We start from the raw sequence: 16,758 nt of genomic DNA, 5'->3' as shown, positions 1-16,758 counted from the left end.
TAGGATTCCAGGTAGTTTTTACTTAATGATTATTCAATATTCGCATTCAAGTTCATTAATAGATACCCAAGCGGTCTCTACATATTGAATTCAAGTTCATTACTAGAATTCCGGGTAGTAATTACTTAATGATTATTCAATATTCTCATTCAAGTTCATTAATAAATACCCGGGCAGTCTCTACATACTGAATTCAAGTTCATTGCTAGAATTTCGGGTAGTTATTACTTAATGGATATTCAGTATTCTCATTCAAGTTCATAGACTGAATTCAAATTTGTTGCCTAACTTCCGGATAGTTATCATCCCACATTCGCATTCAAAACTCATTAATTGATATCTGAGCAATCACCACGTCGATGGAATTAAAACCTACCCGGCTAATTACTACTTTATCATTAAAGTTCAAATATAGGCATTAGAATCTGGTTGATTGATTAATCGATTGATTGATTAATCGGTTGATTGACTAGTCAGTTAAATTGTCCGAGTCGACAAATTTGCAATATAAACAATAGACGAGCAAATTAGGAAAATTCATTTATGAAAGGGAGGGGGAAAGTACAAAATACAAGAAAGGAAAAAACAAACAAAGCCTAAGCCTAATCTCCCCCACCACCTCTGGTCGGGACTGGGAGGACCACTATGCCTTCATTCTCATCTACAACGAGCTCACCCTCAGGAGTAACCCGTGCATCAATCCTCGTCCAAGACCAGTCAACATCACAGTAAACTAAGCCAACCTGGGCAAAAGCATTATCCCAGTCGGCGTTAGTTTCCCCATCAAAATCATCCTCCAACCTTAGATAGGCAACCTTAAGGTCCTCCAGCTCCTTCTACACCTGGGCGTTTTCAGCCTCCAAGGCCTTCAACTTGTCCCAAAGTTGGAGCTTCTAATCTTCACTCCTTTGAAGGCGATCAACAAGAGAGGTCGCCTCCCTCTGAGCGGCGCTCAGATCCACCTTGGCCAGCATCATTACCTCTCGAACATCCTTAAGCTGAAGAGACACTGTGGAGAGTTGCTCAGCAGCAGAGAGGTTTTAGGTCTCCAAATTCTTCACAGCCTCAGCTTGCTTCTCCTTCAATTCATGGAGCTCACCCGAATAAAGTTCTTGAAGGTTGGTCAAAGCATCCTCCCCAACCTGGGTGGCAAGCACCCCCTCACCTTCAAGGTATTTGGTGACTAAAGCCACTAAGACCTCCGCCTCTAGGGTTCTCCACAACAAATCCACCAAGTGGAGCCCATCCTTGACCTCCTTCACCATCGGGTTGAACAGGCCCTCGTCAACGACTTTAATGATGTTTTAAGTAGTCTTGAGGTGGTGAAGGGAAGATTTACCCTTACCCGAAGACTTGTCCTACCTCTGCCTCTCCAGACAGACACCATCCACTATAGCCACGTCGGAAGGGGTGGTGGGCTCAACAGTCATGTCAATTAATTGACCAAAAGAAGACTCAGGGGACACGATCGTGATGGGAATTGTCCGATCTACAGTGGCTTCCTCCGAACCACCAACCTGACCACCTTCCCTTTGGGGAGTGGGTGGTGGACCCTCAGCCCAGGTTGATAAACTTTGCCTAGGTCGTTTGGTACTTTTCGTCGTCCTTTTCTCTTGATCATCCAACTGATCATATGAGAAACTGAAGGAGTCAGATGCCTTTGATGAATTCCCTCATTCTAGGAGAAGGGGAAAAACGGGACGTTGTCAGGGCCAAACACCCAAGTGTGACCGTCTCCTGGGCTTCGACACGAAAGAAGCCACCATTCCAAATCTTCATAGAGCCTGCACGTTCTGGGATTGAAGGGATTTCCACCCATGGCGTTCAGCTCTCGCCTTGTCCTTATTGGAACTATGAGTCACCTGGAACATCCAGAAAAATAACCAGAGCGTGCAAGGCCGTCCCATGACCCGAAAAAATAGCTTGAAGGCCCTAATAACTCTCTAAGAGTTGGGATGCAGCTGAGAATGGGCCACCTGGAAATGTTGTAATTCCTCTATATACCAACCTTCAAAGGGGATCTTCAACCCTATTGGCAAACATGTTCGTACATGTAAAAACTCCACTAGTTCTGAGACTCCAAGAGAATGTCCCGGCAGACTCGTTCTTCAGACATGAGAGGATACCATTGGATGTCATTCGTTGGGAGCGTCAACACGTCCACAGCCGGGCGTACATCCGAGGGAAATTAAGAGGGGATCCCCTAACTTCTTGGTAAACCCACCAATAATGGTCGTTGGAGCCTTCTATATTCTCCGAGATTGTGAATTGATCGGCACGATCGGCGAAGTTCCGCCCCATGATAGACTTGTTATCAGAAGAAGTGTCAGAGTCCGAGCTAGACATATTATCCAAGACCGGACACGACTTCTCAGAGAAAGTAGCCCGATCCACCAAGGCAACCCCACTACCAGCATCCCTTTTTCTTAAGTTGTGCAGCAAGTCCTGTAAGGTTAACTAGTCGGGTCGCCTCCACGGGAAACGACTATTGCCCGTGGCGGAAAGGTTCCGGCGCCAATTGGCGATGATGACGAATGACATTGGAAAAAATATGTGGAGGTCCAGGCAGGATCTCCACATCGTCAGGATTTGAATCCATGCAAACGTCACTATTACCGACTATAGTTAGTCCAAAAAATAAAAGGGAAAGAGAGATTACCGATTAGTGAAAATGAAAAGTTTTGGAAGGAAGAACGATGGTGAGTATTAGAAGATGAATGTATTCGACAGGAGACAATTTATCAGAAAAAGACAAGTGAAGAGGAATGAAGGAAAGTGACCCCTATTTATAGGAGAGAAGTTGGGCCCAAGCCATACCTGAAGCCCAACATCACCTCCCATCGCACTCGTCCAAAAACTCTCAAGGACAATCCAACGGTGACTCAACAAACGAAGAAAGAGAACTGAAACGAGCAGACGCACTACTTGGACACTCGAGGTCATCAAAAAGGATACTATCGATCATCCACGTGTCAGCCTAGAAGCAGATAACCATCATGACCTACCCCTATACCTACATATGTCCGACTACACTAGGTTAGAATAGCATGAGTCTACCAGACCGGTCCATTACTGACCAACCTAATAGACTGGGGGCAATTGTATTCCTCATCTCCCTGTTACCCGCCTCAGATGGGCTCACTTGTGACAAATGCCATAAATGTTCCTGACGCAACATAAATGCTTATGACGCAATATTAATGCATCTGACCCACTATTTAATGCACATCTGACTCCATCATTAATGTGCCGCTGACTCGCCTTCAATGTCAGCTAACAGGCAACCTATCACGCTGCCTGCACATTCTGCCTGCCCCCGACAATTCGACAAGAGCATATCTGCAGGACAAGCAAGAACGACCATAGTATATCCATTGTATCCGGTAGATGCTGGCTAATGGCCAAATGCCATCTCAGCATTTCCTAAACTCTATAAATAGGAAAAATTAGGGGTGGCAATATGAGCTTGGCCCGACGGGCCAGCCCGTTCGGATAGCTATTTTTAGCAGGCCGGGCTGAGGATTTTAGCCCAAAAACTCATATTCAGCCCGTTTTAGTAGCCCGTTTTTTAGACGAGCCAAAGAGGGCCGGGTCGGGCTGGTCCGGCGGGCCATTGTTAAAAAATAAAAAACTAAAGTGTGTGACATTGTGCTGTGCGTGGGGCGTGGCAACTAGCAGGCTCTCTTAGCATAAACCACAAACCATTAAACTACTTCTCTTAGCATAAACCACAAACCACTTCACACTTGCATTATGCAAAAAGCCATAAACCAGTAAACTACAAATCCATTTTCCACTTTCCAGCTCTCTTAGCATACTGATCTCAGGCTTTCTTAGCATCCATTTTTCAGCTCACTACTCACTACTCACTGCTCATTTATGTTAAAATTGTTTTGTTTGATCTCCATTTCTTATTCCATTAACATCCTAATTCCATTATCTCACAATATTTATGTGTTAAAGCTGTTTTGTTTGACATCTACTTCTTTATATTTAATATACTTTTGTTTTACTAAAACTTGCACACTAACTGTTTGTTAAAATTCCTAAGAGCATATGTGAGAATGATTTTGGTTTTAGAGAGGGTGTAATGATTCATTAGTACAATGATACTAATGTGAGAGAGAGGAGCTTTTTACATATATATTTTTTGCAACATATATAGTGACATATGGAGATTTTGAAGGTGCATTAAAATTGTGAATTTGAAGAGCAAGGGAGCTTCCTAGCATAGGCCAAGACCATTACAAAATCCTTTGTCCAAATGGCATCAAATAAAGTGAGGATTGAATTCAAACAATCACGTGAATGAGCTGCTGTGTAATGTAATAATTTGTCTTTTCTTTGAGCTCATCAATTTTTGCTTGCCTTTCATCAAATAAATTATCTTGTATGTTTTGTAGCCTATTAATATTCACATAATGCTAACTTTATTTTGGACAACAATTAATATGGAAGGTCATAATTCAAATCCTATTAATATTGATAATGAGATGGAAGACGTTGAAGATGATATTCAAGAATCTCAATCGGTTGAATTGGGTAAGAGTAACAAACGGTCTAAATCTCTAACTTCTGATGTATGGAAATCTTTCACCAAGATAGGAGTTGGAGATGACGGGATTGAGAGGGCTAAATGAATGGTTGCAAAACCATATATAGATGTGGGATTAGTGATGGTAAAGACTATGGTACATCACATTTACGTCGTCATAGAGGAAGATGTACCAAAATAAGACATGATGATATTGGTCAAATAGTTATGGATAAGGAAGGAAAATTGATGTCTCGAAAGATTGATCAAATGGTGGTACGTGATATGTTAGCTTCTGCAATTATTGCACATGATTTACCTTTTAAATTTGCTGAGTTTAAGAAGATTAGATGCTTAATTAACTACTTGAATCCAGATTCTATTCCTGTTTCGAGAAATACGGCTAAGGCTGATGTTATGAGAATCTATATAATAGAAAAAGACAAGCTTAAAAAAGAGATGTCTAGCATTCCTACTAGGATATCTCTAACTTCTGATTTATGGACAGCTTGTACAACTGAGGGTTATGTTTGTTTGACTGCTCATTATGTTGATTCAAATTGGAAGCTAAGAAGTAAAATTATCAACTTTTGTCACATGCCTCCCCCTCATACTGGATCTGAATTGTCTAAGAAGATACTTAAATTTTGAATGAATGGGGTATAGACAAAATGATTTTTTATCTAACTTTAGATAATGCTTCCTCCAATGATGTCATGCAAGAGCAATTGAAAAATAAGCTTATTGTGGAAAACTCATTGTTATGTGATGGACAATTCTTTCATGTACGTTGTTCTACACACATATTGAATCTAATTGTTCAAGATGGGTTGAAGGTAGCTAGTGATACCTTGTATAGAATCAGGGAGAGCATCAAGTATGTGAGAGGTTTAGAAGGTAGAATGCTCAAATTTAAGGTATGCATTGAGAAGATAGGTGGTGTTGATGTTTCTCTTGGCTTGTGTCTAGATGTTCCTACAAGGTGGAACTCTACTTATTTGATGCTTGAATCTGCTATTAAATATAAGCATGTATTTGAAAAACTCCACATGTATGATGATAATTACAGATTTTCTCCTTCGGTAGAAGAGTGGAAAAGAGCAGAAAAAATCCATGTGTTTTTGTTGCCTTTCTATCGTACCACAAACTTGATTTCTGGTACATCTTATCCTACTTCCAACTTGTATTTTATGCAAGTTTGGAAAATTCAATGTGTACTCCTTGATACTTTAAGAGATGAAGATGAAGTTTTGAGGAGCATGGCTAATAGGATGGTTAAGAAGTTTGAGAAATATTGGGATGATTACAGTGTTGTACTTGCAATGGGAGCAATTCTTGACCCAAGAGTGAAGTTGGAGACATTGAATTATTGTTTTGAAAGAGTTGATGATTCTACTTTTGAAACAAAGTTGTAGCTAGTTAAGAGAAAGTTATACATGCTATTTGAACAATATCGTAATACAAGTGCTCCTACTTCTATGCAAACTCTGCCTTAACAATATCGTAATACAAGTGCTCCTACTTCTATGCAAACTCTGACTTCTGATGCTCCTCAAAAGAAGGCTAAAGTTCAAGACTTAGACTATATGTTTGATGTGAGTATTTTATACTTTTATGAATTAATGGTTTAATTATATTTGTTATTAATATGTTTTATTTCTGAAATATTTAATAGGAACTCGATAGGCAGAAGACGCAACTTGCCACAAAAACGGGAAAGTCACAACTTGATCTTTATTTGGATGAGGTATCTTTAAATTTTAAAGATAACAATGATTTGGATGTGTTACAGTGGTGGAAAGAAAATAAAAGTCGATTTCCAGAGCTATCAATTATGGCTCGTGACTTGCTTTGTATTCCTATTACAATTGTTGCATCTGAATCTGCATTTAGCATTGGTTCACATGTTCTTAACAAGTATAGAAGTCGACTTTTATAAAAAAATGTGGAAGCTTTGATTTGTACTCGGAATTGGTTGAATGGTTTTGTTTGTGAAGGTAATTTATTTTTTTCAGTACAGTTATCATATATTTGTTAGTTATTTATTTATTTATTCTTATAAGCATATATTAATTTAATCATATACATAATGCAGATGATGATGAAGAAAAAGATTTCAAAGACGTTGATGGTGATAATAATAGAAAAGTGGAGACATCTTCTTCCAACAAAACATCTAATATTTAAAAATTGAAATTTATGACTTAAAAGTTTTATTGTGAACTAATAGTCTAAAAGTTTAAGACTATGTTGGTTTCTTCTTTAGATTTTACAATTTTTAAGCTAAGATGTTATGTTGTTATTGTAATATTGTAGACTTATGTTTGTATTTTTTTGTTTTAAAAGACATTTATCAAGTTTGTTGACTACTTTTTGTCTAAAAACTTTAATTATGTACATTTTGGAGGGGAAAACGGGTCAGTCCGTCAGCCTGTCAGCCCTGCAAAATATGGGTCGGACTGGCATTTTGAACCCTTTTAACAATACGGGTCGGATCAGCCCTTATTTTGGCGGGCTGGGCCGGGCCGGCCCACATTGCCACCCTAGGAAAAATTACACATGAAGTATAATTAGTTATCATTCCTTTATTTATTGATACACTTATTACCACTTGCTCTAACTTCTCTATTATTTATTCCCCTTATTCTCTAGAATATATTACTAACTTAATCGTCAGAGAACGTTTTCAGATATCTCCCCCAACGGGTCCAGACGATACTCTGACCAAACTTACTAATCTCTTACATTCTACCGGGCACCCATCACTAACCATTTTTTACCCATCACCAACCGCTCCCTCTTAATACAAAATAACAATAACATTCTGTTTTTTTATATATAAGCCTGTTATAAGCGGATCCACATCTTCTGTTTCGCTTGTTTGTGCCACTCCATGTATGAGGAGACATGAAATATGAAATATGGTACACAAAGTGGGACAATGCTCACGATATAAGTCCATAACATTTTATTTTCACATAAATACTGAAACTTACCAGAGGAATCTATCATATCTGATTATTAGGTTAAGCTGATAGATAAAAATTGCAATCCAATATTTTCTTCACCGTCCCAGGTAGATTATAATCAGATGCATATTTTCATCAATTTATTACACGCGATTAATTATTATTATCAATTTCCATTAAATAATTCACATCGATTTGTTGAAAAGTAGATTATTAAATGGTTGAAATTGGATCTACAGTTATGCATTTTAATAATTTTTCGATCTCAATTTAAAAAATTGTGTTTGCTGGATAATTCTATAGTTTTTTATTTTTAAATTTGTTGTGTTCGTATAAATTGTGTTAATTGCAATTGAAAAAGGGTCTCTTCGTGGTTTATTCATCAGTTAATTAGACAACGATTTTTAAATTTATGCAGTTAAAGGAGATCAACAATGCCTCGCTATGAAGATAGGTATGGTAATACTCGCCTTTATGTGGGTCGCTTGTCCTCGAGGACACGCTCCCGCGATCTCGAGCGAGTCTTCAACAGATATGGAAGGTAATTTTAACAAATTATGCTTGTTATATTGCAGAAACATTGTATGGAGAATGGAGTTCTGTCTTACTGATTGCAATATGCCATACCCTTTTCCACAAAATTGTAATTTTTGTGCCATGCTCCTCCTCATGGTTGTTTGTTGCTAAAACATTACTATGGTTGTTGTATTATATCATGTTTGCTTGAGTTTTGCATGCCTTGTCTCTATTGGATGAGTAAATCTTGTACGGGCATGATGCTTATTAGACATAACCGATCAAATGCTAGTTATTTGAAGTAAAAATTTAACAGAATGACAAAGCCCTTACGACAGTTATTTTAGAGTTATATTCAAATTTTGAATGGTTGTGAGTTGTGGCTACTAGTATCTATCCACTATATGAGAACCTCCTTTGTTTTTTAGAGTCAATGGGGACTTTTCGTAGTAGCGTCGTTGTCTAAGATTGTTAATTTTTGCCAATTTATATAAGCAAAACTAATGGTCACACCACTTTGTTTCATCTATTTTTTACGAATTGTTGAGTAACTAAATTAGTGATTAATTGTTTGTGCGGGGGGTGTCATCTATGTGCTATGCTCCAAGTCAGGGGATAGTTATACAGTCTTTCCCCAAGCCTTTTCTGTGCTTGGACTTCGGTTATTAGTTGTGTTATGCATGGCTAGCATGTCTCCTAGGTGTCATGTTTTTTAACTTGAATGATCTTATTGAAGGTTTCTGGGGTTATTTCCTAAACCTGGAGGTCTGTGGTGGGAGGGTGGTCTTGGTAGAATAAATTCCTGCCGAGTGTTGACTTTGGCGATTCTTTCTGTAATGATATTGCATGTTTTTATGGAAATGGCAACAAATCACAAACTGGAGGTCTGTGGTGGGAGGGTGGCCTTGGTGGAATAAATTCCTGCCGAGTGTTGACTTTGGCGATTCTTTCTGTAATGATATTGCATGTTTTTATGGAAATGGCAACAAATCACAAACTGGAGGTCTGTGGTGGGAGGGTGGCCTTGGTGGAATAAATTCCTGCCGAGTGTTGACTTTGGCGATTCTTTCTGTAATGTTATTGCTTGCTTTTATGGAAATGGCAACAAATCTCAAACTGGTGTTTAGTTCGTCTTTGAGGATTGAAGTATTGCAGTAGTTAAGTAATGATGGCCTTACTGTTTCTGGAAAACATTTCCGCAGAGTTCGATATGTGGATGTGAAGAATGATTACGCCTTTGTTGTAAGTTCTCAACCTTTCTCTGTTTATTTATTTCTTTTATTCTGTTTTCTCTTCATTCATTTGCTCAAAGGTCACTTCTAGTATCTGCTGGGGAATTCAGTTATAGATGTTGGTAAGATTTGTGTGCTACATTCCTAGCATGTTCTTTACATCTTTTGTACAGGAATTTAGCGATCATCGAGATGCTGATGAGGCAATATATCAATTGGATGGTCATGATGTTGATGGAAGTCGTCTTATTGTGGAATTTGCAAAAGGGGTAGGAATTAATTCCTTTCAAGTTTTGTCTGCATAAAATTTTTAAATTTTCTTTTCTCAGCTATAATTTCTAATTAACTGTGATACTGATGTTTCCTTTGGTACAGTAGCTTCCAGTTAATGCAAAATTGTTAGCGGTTATTTTTAGTTTTTTATTTGATATTATTTTTTTTGTCTGATCTGTCATCGATCAGGTTCCTCGTGGTTCTCAGGTTCCTCATGGTTCCCGGGAATATTTAGGTTGGGGTCCTGCTCCTGGATCTGGCTGCTGCTTTAACTGTGGCCTTGGTGGCCACTGGGCCCGAGATTGCAAAGCTGGGGATTGGAAGAACAAGTGTTACCGCTGTGGGGAAAGAGGTCATATCGAAAAAAACTGCAAGAATAGTCCCAAAAAGTTGAGGTAGGCCATGTTCTAGGGTTTTCAAACTGCTGCTGCATTGTTTTTTCCTTCTTAAATTCTTACTGCTTTCTAAATTATTTCCTTAACTTAAAATGATGTCTATTTGATTTGTTCATACTTCAGACGTGAAAGGAATTATTCACGCTCACCCGTCAGGTCACGTTCTCCTCGTCGTGGTAGAAGCCGGGATCGAAGATACAGTCGAGACCGCAGCTACAGGTAGGATACTATTAGTTTCTAAGTCCACCATGTCTTTAGTTTTGATGCATTGATATTTCATTATACATTATTTGCTTGTAAGCTGAGCTTTGGGTTCTCCTGTCCTTGCCAGCCGATCAAGATCCCCTGTCCGTGAACGGAGCCCGGTTCATAAGGATAGATCAGAGAGTACGCGCTACAGAAGCCATGAACCCAAGAGTAGTCCTCTGCCCTCCAAGGCAAGGAAGCATAGACCAAGGCAGCCCACAGAAGAGTGGTGACACTTCTCCTGATAATGATAGGTTGGCCAGACGGCAAGATGGGTCTGACTACAGCAATGGTCCTGGAGAGAAGAGTGGAAGCCCTGCGGGCCCATGAAAATGATAGCCGGAGCCCCAGGGATGATGACTGCAGCCCCAGGGACGACGACCGCAGCCGCAGCCCCAGGGATGATGACCGCAGCCCTAGGGATGATGACCACGGCCCCAGGGATGATGACGACAACCACCACGGTTCTCCCAAAGGCAGTAGGACACCTTAAAAATTACATTTCTGAGATATGAACTCAGGATGTGGGGTTTATCTGCATTGTTTATGAAATGCACTCTATTGTGACCATGACAATTATTCACCCAAAAAGGAAACTCAATTTATTTATGTTTATGAAGAACGGTTTTTATATGTATGGTATTTTTCAGATGCTTCATGAATTTACTGTGTTATAATTTGTCTATTATTGTGAGAAATTTTAATCCAGCATGTTTTGAATTTAAACATGATATAGAACGATGTTGATTGTTGAAGCCATTTAATGCAAGTCTTATAAACTCTTAATGAAGTTAATTGAATAATTGTGTTTTTAATTTAATCAGTGGTGAGAGATGTAGCAGTTGAAACAAGTATAAATGAGTTCTGATAGATGAATTATGTGCCAGATTTGTCTGATTGCATCAAAACCATCAAATTTTGAAGTCAATGAATCTAAATTCACACAGCTGTCTGAGAAATTCAAAATAAAGGATGTATGTACACTTTTTAATCAATCATAATTTGTAAAATACATTAAAGAAATAAAAATTGCAAATAAAAAAAATATGATTGGATAATAAAAAGTACGGATATATATTTTGGAGTCTCATTCCACTTTTAAAAGTGATGTTATTTGTAAAGGGGGCAAATTAGAGTATATAATTATATCTAGTGGGTTAACCAAGCTTTAGAAGGTCCATCTAGGAAAAGTCCAAACATTTTTCAAGCATCAAGTTTTTCTCCCCATGTGACCAGGTCTTAATTTTTTCTGTAGCTTCATAGATGTGCAGCACTTTATTTCTCTGTTTCTTTGTCAAGAAAAGAACCTCATCAAACAAGAACAGCTAGTCAATATCTCTTATTGAGACCATATATTCAACTTTAACATCCTTTCAGAACAACCACATGAATACATTTCTTTATCTCTCAATCTTAACTAAGTAACCTTATGTCAATGTCAGCTTTTACTCTGATCTCCAGACAAATGGAGTTTGTGAAGTAATAACATTGCAAATCAAATGCAACTGAACATATATATATATTCCCCTGAGCACATATGTCTAACAATTATGTATTATCTCTTTAATCTCATTTGAAAATGATATAACAAAAAAAGGGCAGTTTTACTTGATCATTTGAGAATTATTATCAGATAAACTACAAAATAGAATGTGGTATGTACAGGTAACTATGAACAATAACATATTACTTTTGACATTGATAACTAATCATGAAAGTTGAATGTGAAGCCAGACAACCTATTCTTACCCTTTTCATAAACAAAATTGTGAGGTAAACCTACTGTACAAGTAGAACTTTGTTGACTATGTAATAGTGTCAATGTTGTGTACATCTACCATCCTCAAACCCTACTAAATGAGAGTCTCGTATACTGAATTGCCTTTTTTTTATATTATAGTGCCAAGGCCTAGCTCATCCTCAATGTCATCTCCTTCTTCGAATAACTTTAAAAACCGAGCCTGATCTTTCTCTCTCTTCTTCTTTTGCCAGTACTTAAATGCGGCCATCACTCCCACAATGACTCCAGCTGAGATCAAAACAGTTAACAAAACCACAACTGCAATAAGAACTCCTTTTCTTTTATCATTCCAGTCAGATGCAGCAATAGCAACAGCAGAGGTAGAAGTAGAGCCTACACATAAACACAATTATTGTTTCAAACATATAAAAATGCTGATATTATTAGTCACTGAGTGGCAGACTATAGATGGAGACATGCCCAGAAAAATAAAATTCACAACTGGCCACGGGGGTTGTAGTCTTTCATGTTATGCCATAAACTTGTGACATGAAATAACAATTTACAAAATGTTATGAAGGTTAGTTCAGATGTACAAATGGAACAAACCAAATTCAGGAATGCCAAGTAATTCCACTAAGACATAATAAATCAACATTAAAAAGAATCAGACCCAGTAATAATATTGAAGATAATTAGCATAGAAGTTTGAATGATAAGATAAATAAGCCTATGTACTTTCTTCTTTCTCTACAATTAATATAGTATAATTTCTTTCCCCAGTTGGTTAAGGGGAAAAAGGTCATAAGGGTATACATGTTTTGCCTTTAGAATCTTAACTAAATAGTCTGCTTTAGTAAATTTGAAGATAAAGTAATCTATAGTAAGCAACTCAGATGATGGTTAATCACATTTTTTCAACATAAATCCATTGAAATGTAAAGCATTATAGCTAGAGAATGAAAAGAACCATCAACAATGAAATTAATTACTTTAGAAAAACTTTATAGTTTATAATATCTGCATTGGCATCATTAATGTGTTAACTACCTTTTGCGAATAACACATTGCAGTATTCCATTACACAGTTGCCTGCAAGGTCTAATAGCATGAAAGCAGTACAAGAAATTTTCAAAGGAAAAAGGTTAAAAGACTCACCACCAGCAAAAGATAAGCACTCTGGGCACAGAAAGGTAGCATTAAATTCATTTTCCTTGACCCGGACATATTTCCCATAAGGGGAAGCAAAATCAGAAGGACAAAACTCCCATTCGTCAAACTCATAATCTGAAAGAAGCCGATCTTCCTCATATAATCCACATCGCTTGCATTTTTTACTTGAAAAATTAGTCATAGGCTGAAAGCACAGAGCAAAATTACATTAGTGGCTTCAAATAGTAACATTTGCCAAGCCACTTGAACTTAATGACAAAGTTTCATGTTAATAAGCTAATGAAACCACTAAAAATTCGAGCTGGAGAACATGAAGTTATTCAAATGGCTGCATGTAAATTACACACGCGAATAACCCTATGAGCCAGTTGCCCATTATTTGGCCAAAGTAGTGTTGTGATGGCGGTTTAATTTATCAGTAAAATGAAGTAATTACTAATTGAATCCGAACATATTAAACCAATCATTAATTTATCAGTCAGGAATAAAGGCACAAATTGAAGAAAAATAAAGAGTCAATAAACATTCTGATACGGTTATAACGTTCTTCACAACCAGTTAGTCAAGCATGCTGAAGTTAATTGTATAACCATGTAAATGCAGGCATTATTGTATTCCAAAACTGAAGATAGCTAATGTGTGTTCAAATCCAATAACCATCACACCTCTATGACTAAAACAACAATAAATCATTAATCTGGTCTCCAACTATGCATACCAACAATCAATGTGTTCCCTCATGAAAAAGCTACAAGATTCCCAGAATAACAAAATTAATTGCTGATGTGCAAATAAGGCACTCTGATACCAAATTAACTGATGTAAATCTCAATAACCACATCGATGCTTTCGTCAGAAAATTATGAACAAAGAAATAATTAAAACCACAGAAACTGATGCAGAAATGGAATTTCCATCGACTCTATTAATTTCAAATCCTAGAAACATCCTCTCCACTTACGGGGTTAAGGCTGTACATCTATCCTCCTCAAACCCCATTGAGTGGGAGCCTCGTACACCGGGCCACCATTTTTCAAATTTCAATTCTTTCTGAGTAAGTTTTCTTTTTACATGATAATAATTGAACAAAGGTGCTACCTGCAAAGAGTGAGCACATAGATCTACAAATCTAAAGCTCTAAACAGATACATAAACAAAGAGGGGACAATAATGTCACTGCCAAATGCAGTGACTGCAGTTACTGCCTTAAAGAAGGAGACGAATCAATTGTAGAGAACGAACGACAGAGACGAAGCAGAGAAGTCACAGACGAAGACAACAAACAAGAGAGCGAGGAAGCAGACAAAGACGAAAGAGAGAGAGGTTCAATTCTCCTCATAAACGAAGAGGGTTCCCAATTTTTTGATTAGGCTTAAGAGCCACTGAAACCTGAAATTAAAATTCGAAAACCATAAAAATAACCTGTAGAAGCCCATTAGCTGCGCCATGTCCGCCATGGTAGTCCTAAAGCACCAAATGGTGGATGTGACCATTTAAAGGGTTTTTCACAATAGCGAATAGTGTTTGGCCTGGAACAGCTACCACATTCTGCCATGGCTGCAATTCGATAACATTGAGACAAAGAGGAATTGGCTTCTAAGCTTCCAAGTCATACTCATACCTTATAGACTCAGTTAAAAAACTGATATAAACAATTCAACAGCAACAACCAAGCCTTTCCACACTAAATGGGATTGGCTAAATGGATAAATAATGTCTCAATATCCTATCCTAAAACATGTCTATAGAAAAACCATTTATATCTAAGTCCTTATTAATGATTTTGTCTCTTCCTCTAAATCTAATGGCTGAGTTACCCTCCTTCTGATCTACCTCCTCATCAAGGGTTACAAAGTTCTTCTCCACACAAGCCAGAACCACCTAATGCAAGATTCTCCACCTTTTCTATAATAAGTGACACCTCAACCTTTTCTCTAATGTACTAACTTCTAATCTAATTATGTCTAGTGTGATTGAGCACACCTATCCAATGCAACATTCTCATCTCTAATTCTTTCAGTTTCATATATCATCACAAAAAAAAAAAACTTTTCCCTTAAGCTCGAGTTATACTTTTCTAAAGACATAATCAGTTAATGAAAAAGAAACAAAGATTGTAATTATATAAGGAACCTGCCAAGACTCTTCACCCTTGAAAGAATAAAAGGTATGTTTTTTCATGACATCAGGCAATAGGGTTTTGTTCTCCTCTTTGCATTTGAAATACACAGTTGGAGTGGCTTTTAACCATTCATGGGTTGTAAATATCTCCATTGAACTTAGTGTCACATCTGCACATAATATCAAACCTGTCCAAACCAATCAACACAAATCAAAAGATTTAAACTTTATAACATATCAAAAAAGGTTTTAAAAAAACAATGCCACCAAAACTGAACAATTTTACATGCCCTTTTCAAATAGATTACCCCTTTCAGCTAAATAAGCGTAAAAGATCAATTTTTGAAATAATGTTTTATGTTACATATGCGTTCACCATTCACTAATCATAAATTTAAAAAAACTAAAAGGAAGGTGTTAGTGAGTTAATTACCTGGACAAAATATGAAGAAAATGATTGGTATACGAAGCGAAAACCGAGAATTATGCAGAAGGGGAATCAACATGACAAGAAAATTGGGTATACGAAAGGATTAATTGAGAATGAGTGAAGGGAATGGATCAGGTTCATATGAAACGACGACGTAGAAGAGAAAAAGAACCTGGTTCAGGGAAAGGGGAACCCAATGCAATATATGATGCCACGTCATTATCCCCCTCCTATTTTGGCGGGAACCCAACAAGAAAAGAACACTATAACTAACTAACCATTCTACTTTATAAAAAGTATAATACAGCTTGCAGTTTATTTAGTAGATTATAATTTAATGATTGACTCAAACATCATATAAAGTTGTTTGGTGGGGAAAAACTTTTGCGGAATCCTTTGTTTTAATGTCATAGCATTCAACTAGATTATGAGAAATTTCATTTTTTGTGGAATCATTTGTTTTATTCTTTGCTTTTAAAACTCGTGAATATTTGGTTCTTATAAGGTGAAATAAGGGTTAAAAGGATATTTCAACGTATTAATATATTGAAATTAGTGATAGATGCATTTTCACTAGACAACATATGCTGCTGTCTACAAATTATGTCACTGTATGTATCACAAGCTTATGATTAGTTGAAAAAATATTTTTAAGTTAAAAAATTAACAAATAATTATTTTTCTGACCAAACATACCTAATGTCTAATAATACATGCAGTGACACAATTTATAGGACATATGTATCCCATTTTTACCTAGAAAAAATGTACCTGCACTTGATGATGTGAAAATTTTCTAGTCACATAGTTATCATTCACTATTAATATGTGTTATATATTATTGGTTTGAAAATAAAATTCATATATATCATTGTTAAATGATGGGTAGTATAAAAATATTAGATTCACTCATGAAACTTTTTTATTTATTCCCTTTATTTACTATCTTTTCCGGTTCTATCAAGAATATTTTTCACCATTTTAGATAAGAAATTAATCTTCCTATCCAACAAAAGGAAATCACATTTTAGGATAACATTTTGATGACAGGTTGAATTTATATGGTCTGTTAAACTGGATCCAAACACCAAAACAAGATACCATTTTTTTCTTTTTCTGAATGAATCA

General features: G+C 36.9%; 1 protein-coding gene and 1 pseudogene across 1 annotated transcript; one reads left to right on the top strand and one right to left on the bottom strand.

Moving 5' to 3' along the window:
• Positions 7,532-10,874, top strand: LOC109334637 (annotated as a pseudogene).
• LOC109334638 lies at positions 11,744-15,883 on the bottom strand. Its single transcript, XM_019570517.1, has 5 exons — positions 15,634-15,883; positions 15,213-15,388; positions 13,065-13,263; positions 12,059-12,299; positions 11,744-11,974 (listed from the first exon to the last, which is right to left on the bottom strand). Exons 1-5 carry the CDS (start codon positions 15,704-15,706, stop codon positions 11,971-11,973), a joined length of 693 nt encoding a protein of 230 aa, XP_019426062.1. The 5' UTR covers positions 15,707-15,883; the 3' UTR covers positions 11,744-11,970.

The sequence above is a fragment of the Lupinus angustifolius genome, chromosome LG19, assembly GCF_001865875.1.
Source record: "Lupinus angustifolius cultivar Tanjil chromosome LG19, LupAngTanjil_v1.0, whole genome shotgun sequence".
NCBI classification, from domain to species: domain Eukaryota; kingdom Viridiplantae; phylum Streptophyta; class Magnoliopsida; order Fabales; family Fabaceae; genus Lupinus; species Lupinus angustifolius.
The sequence above is the reverse complement of the archived record's forward strand: the minus strand, read 5'-3'. Positions and strand labels throughout refer to the sequence as shown.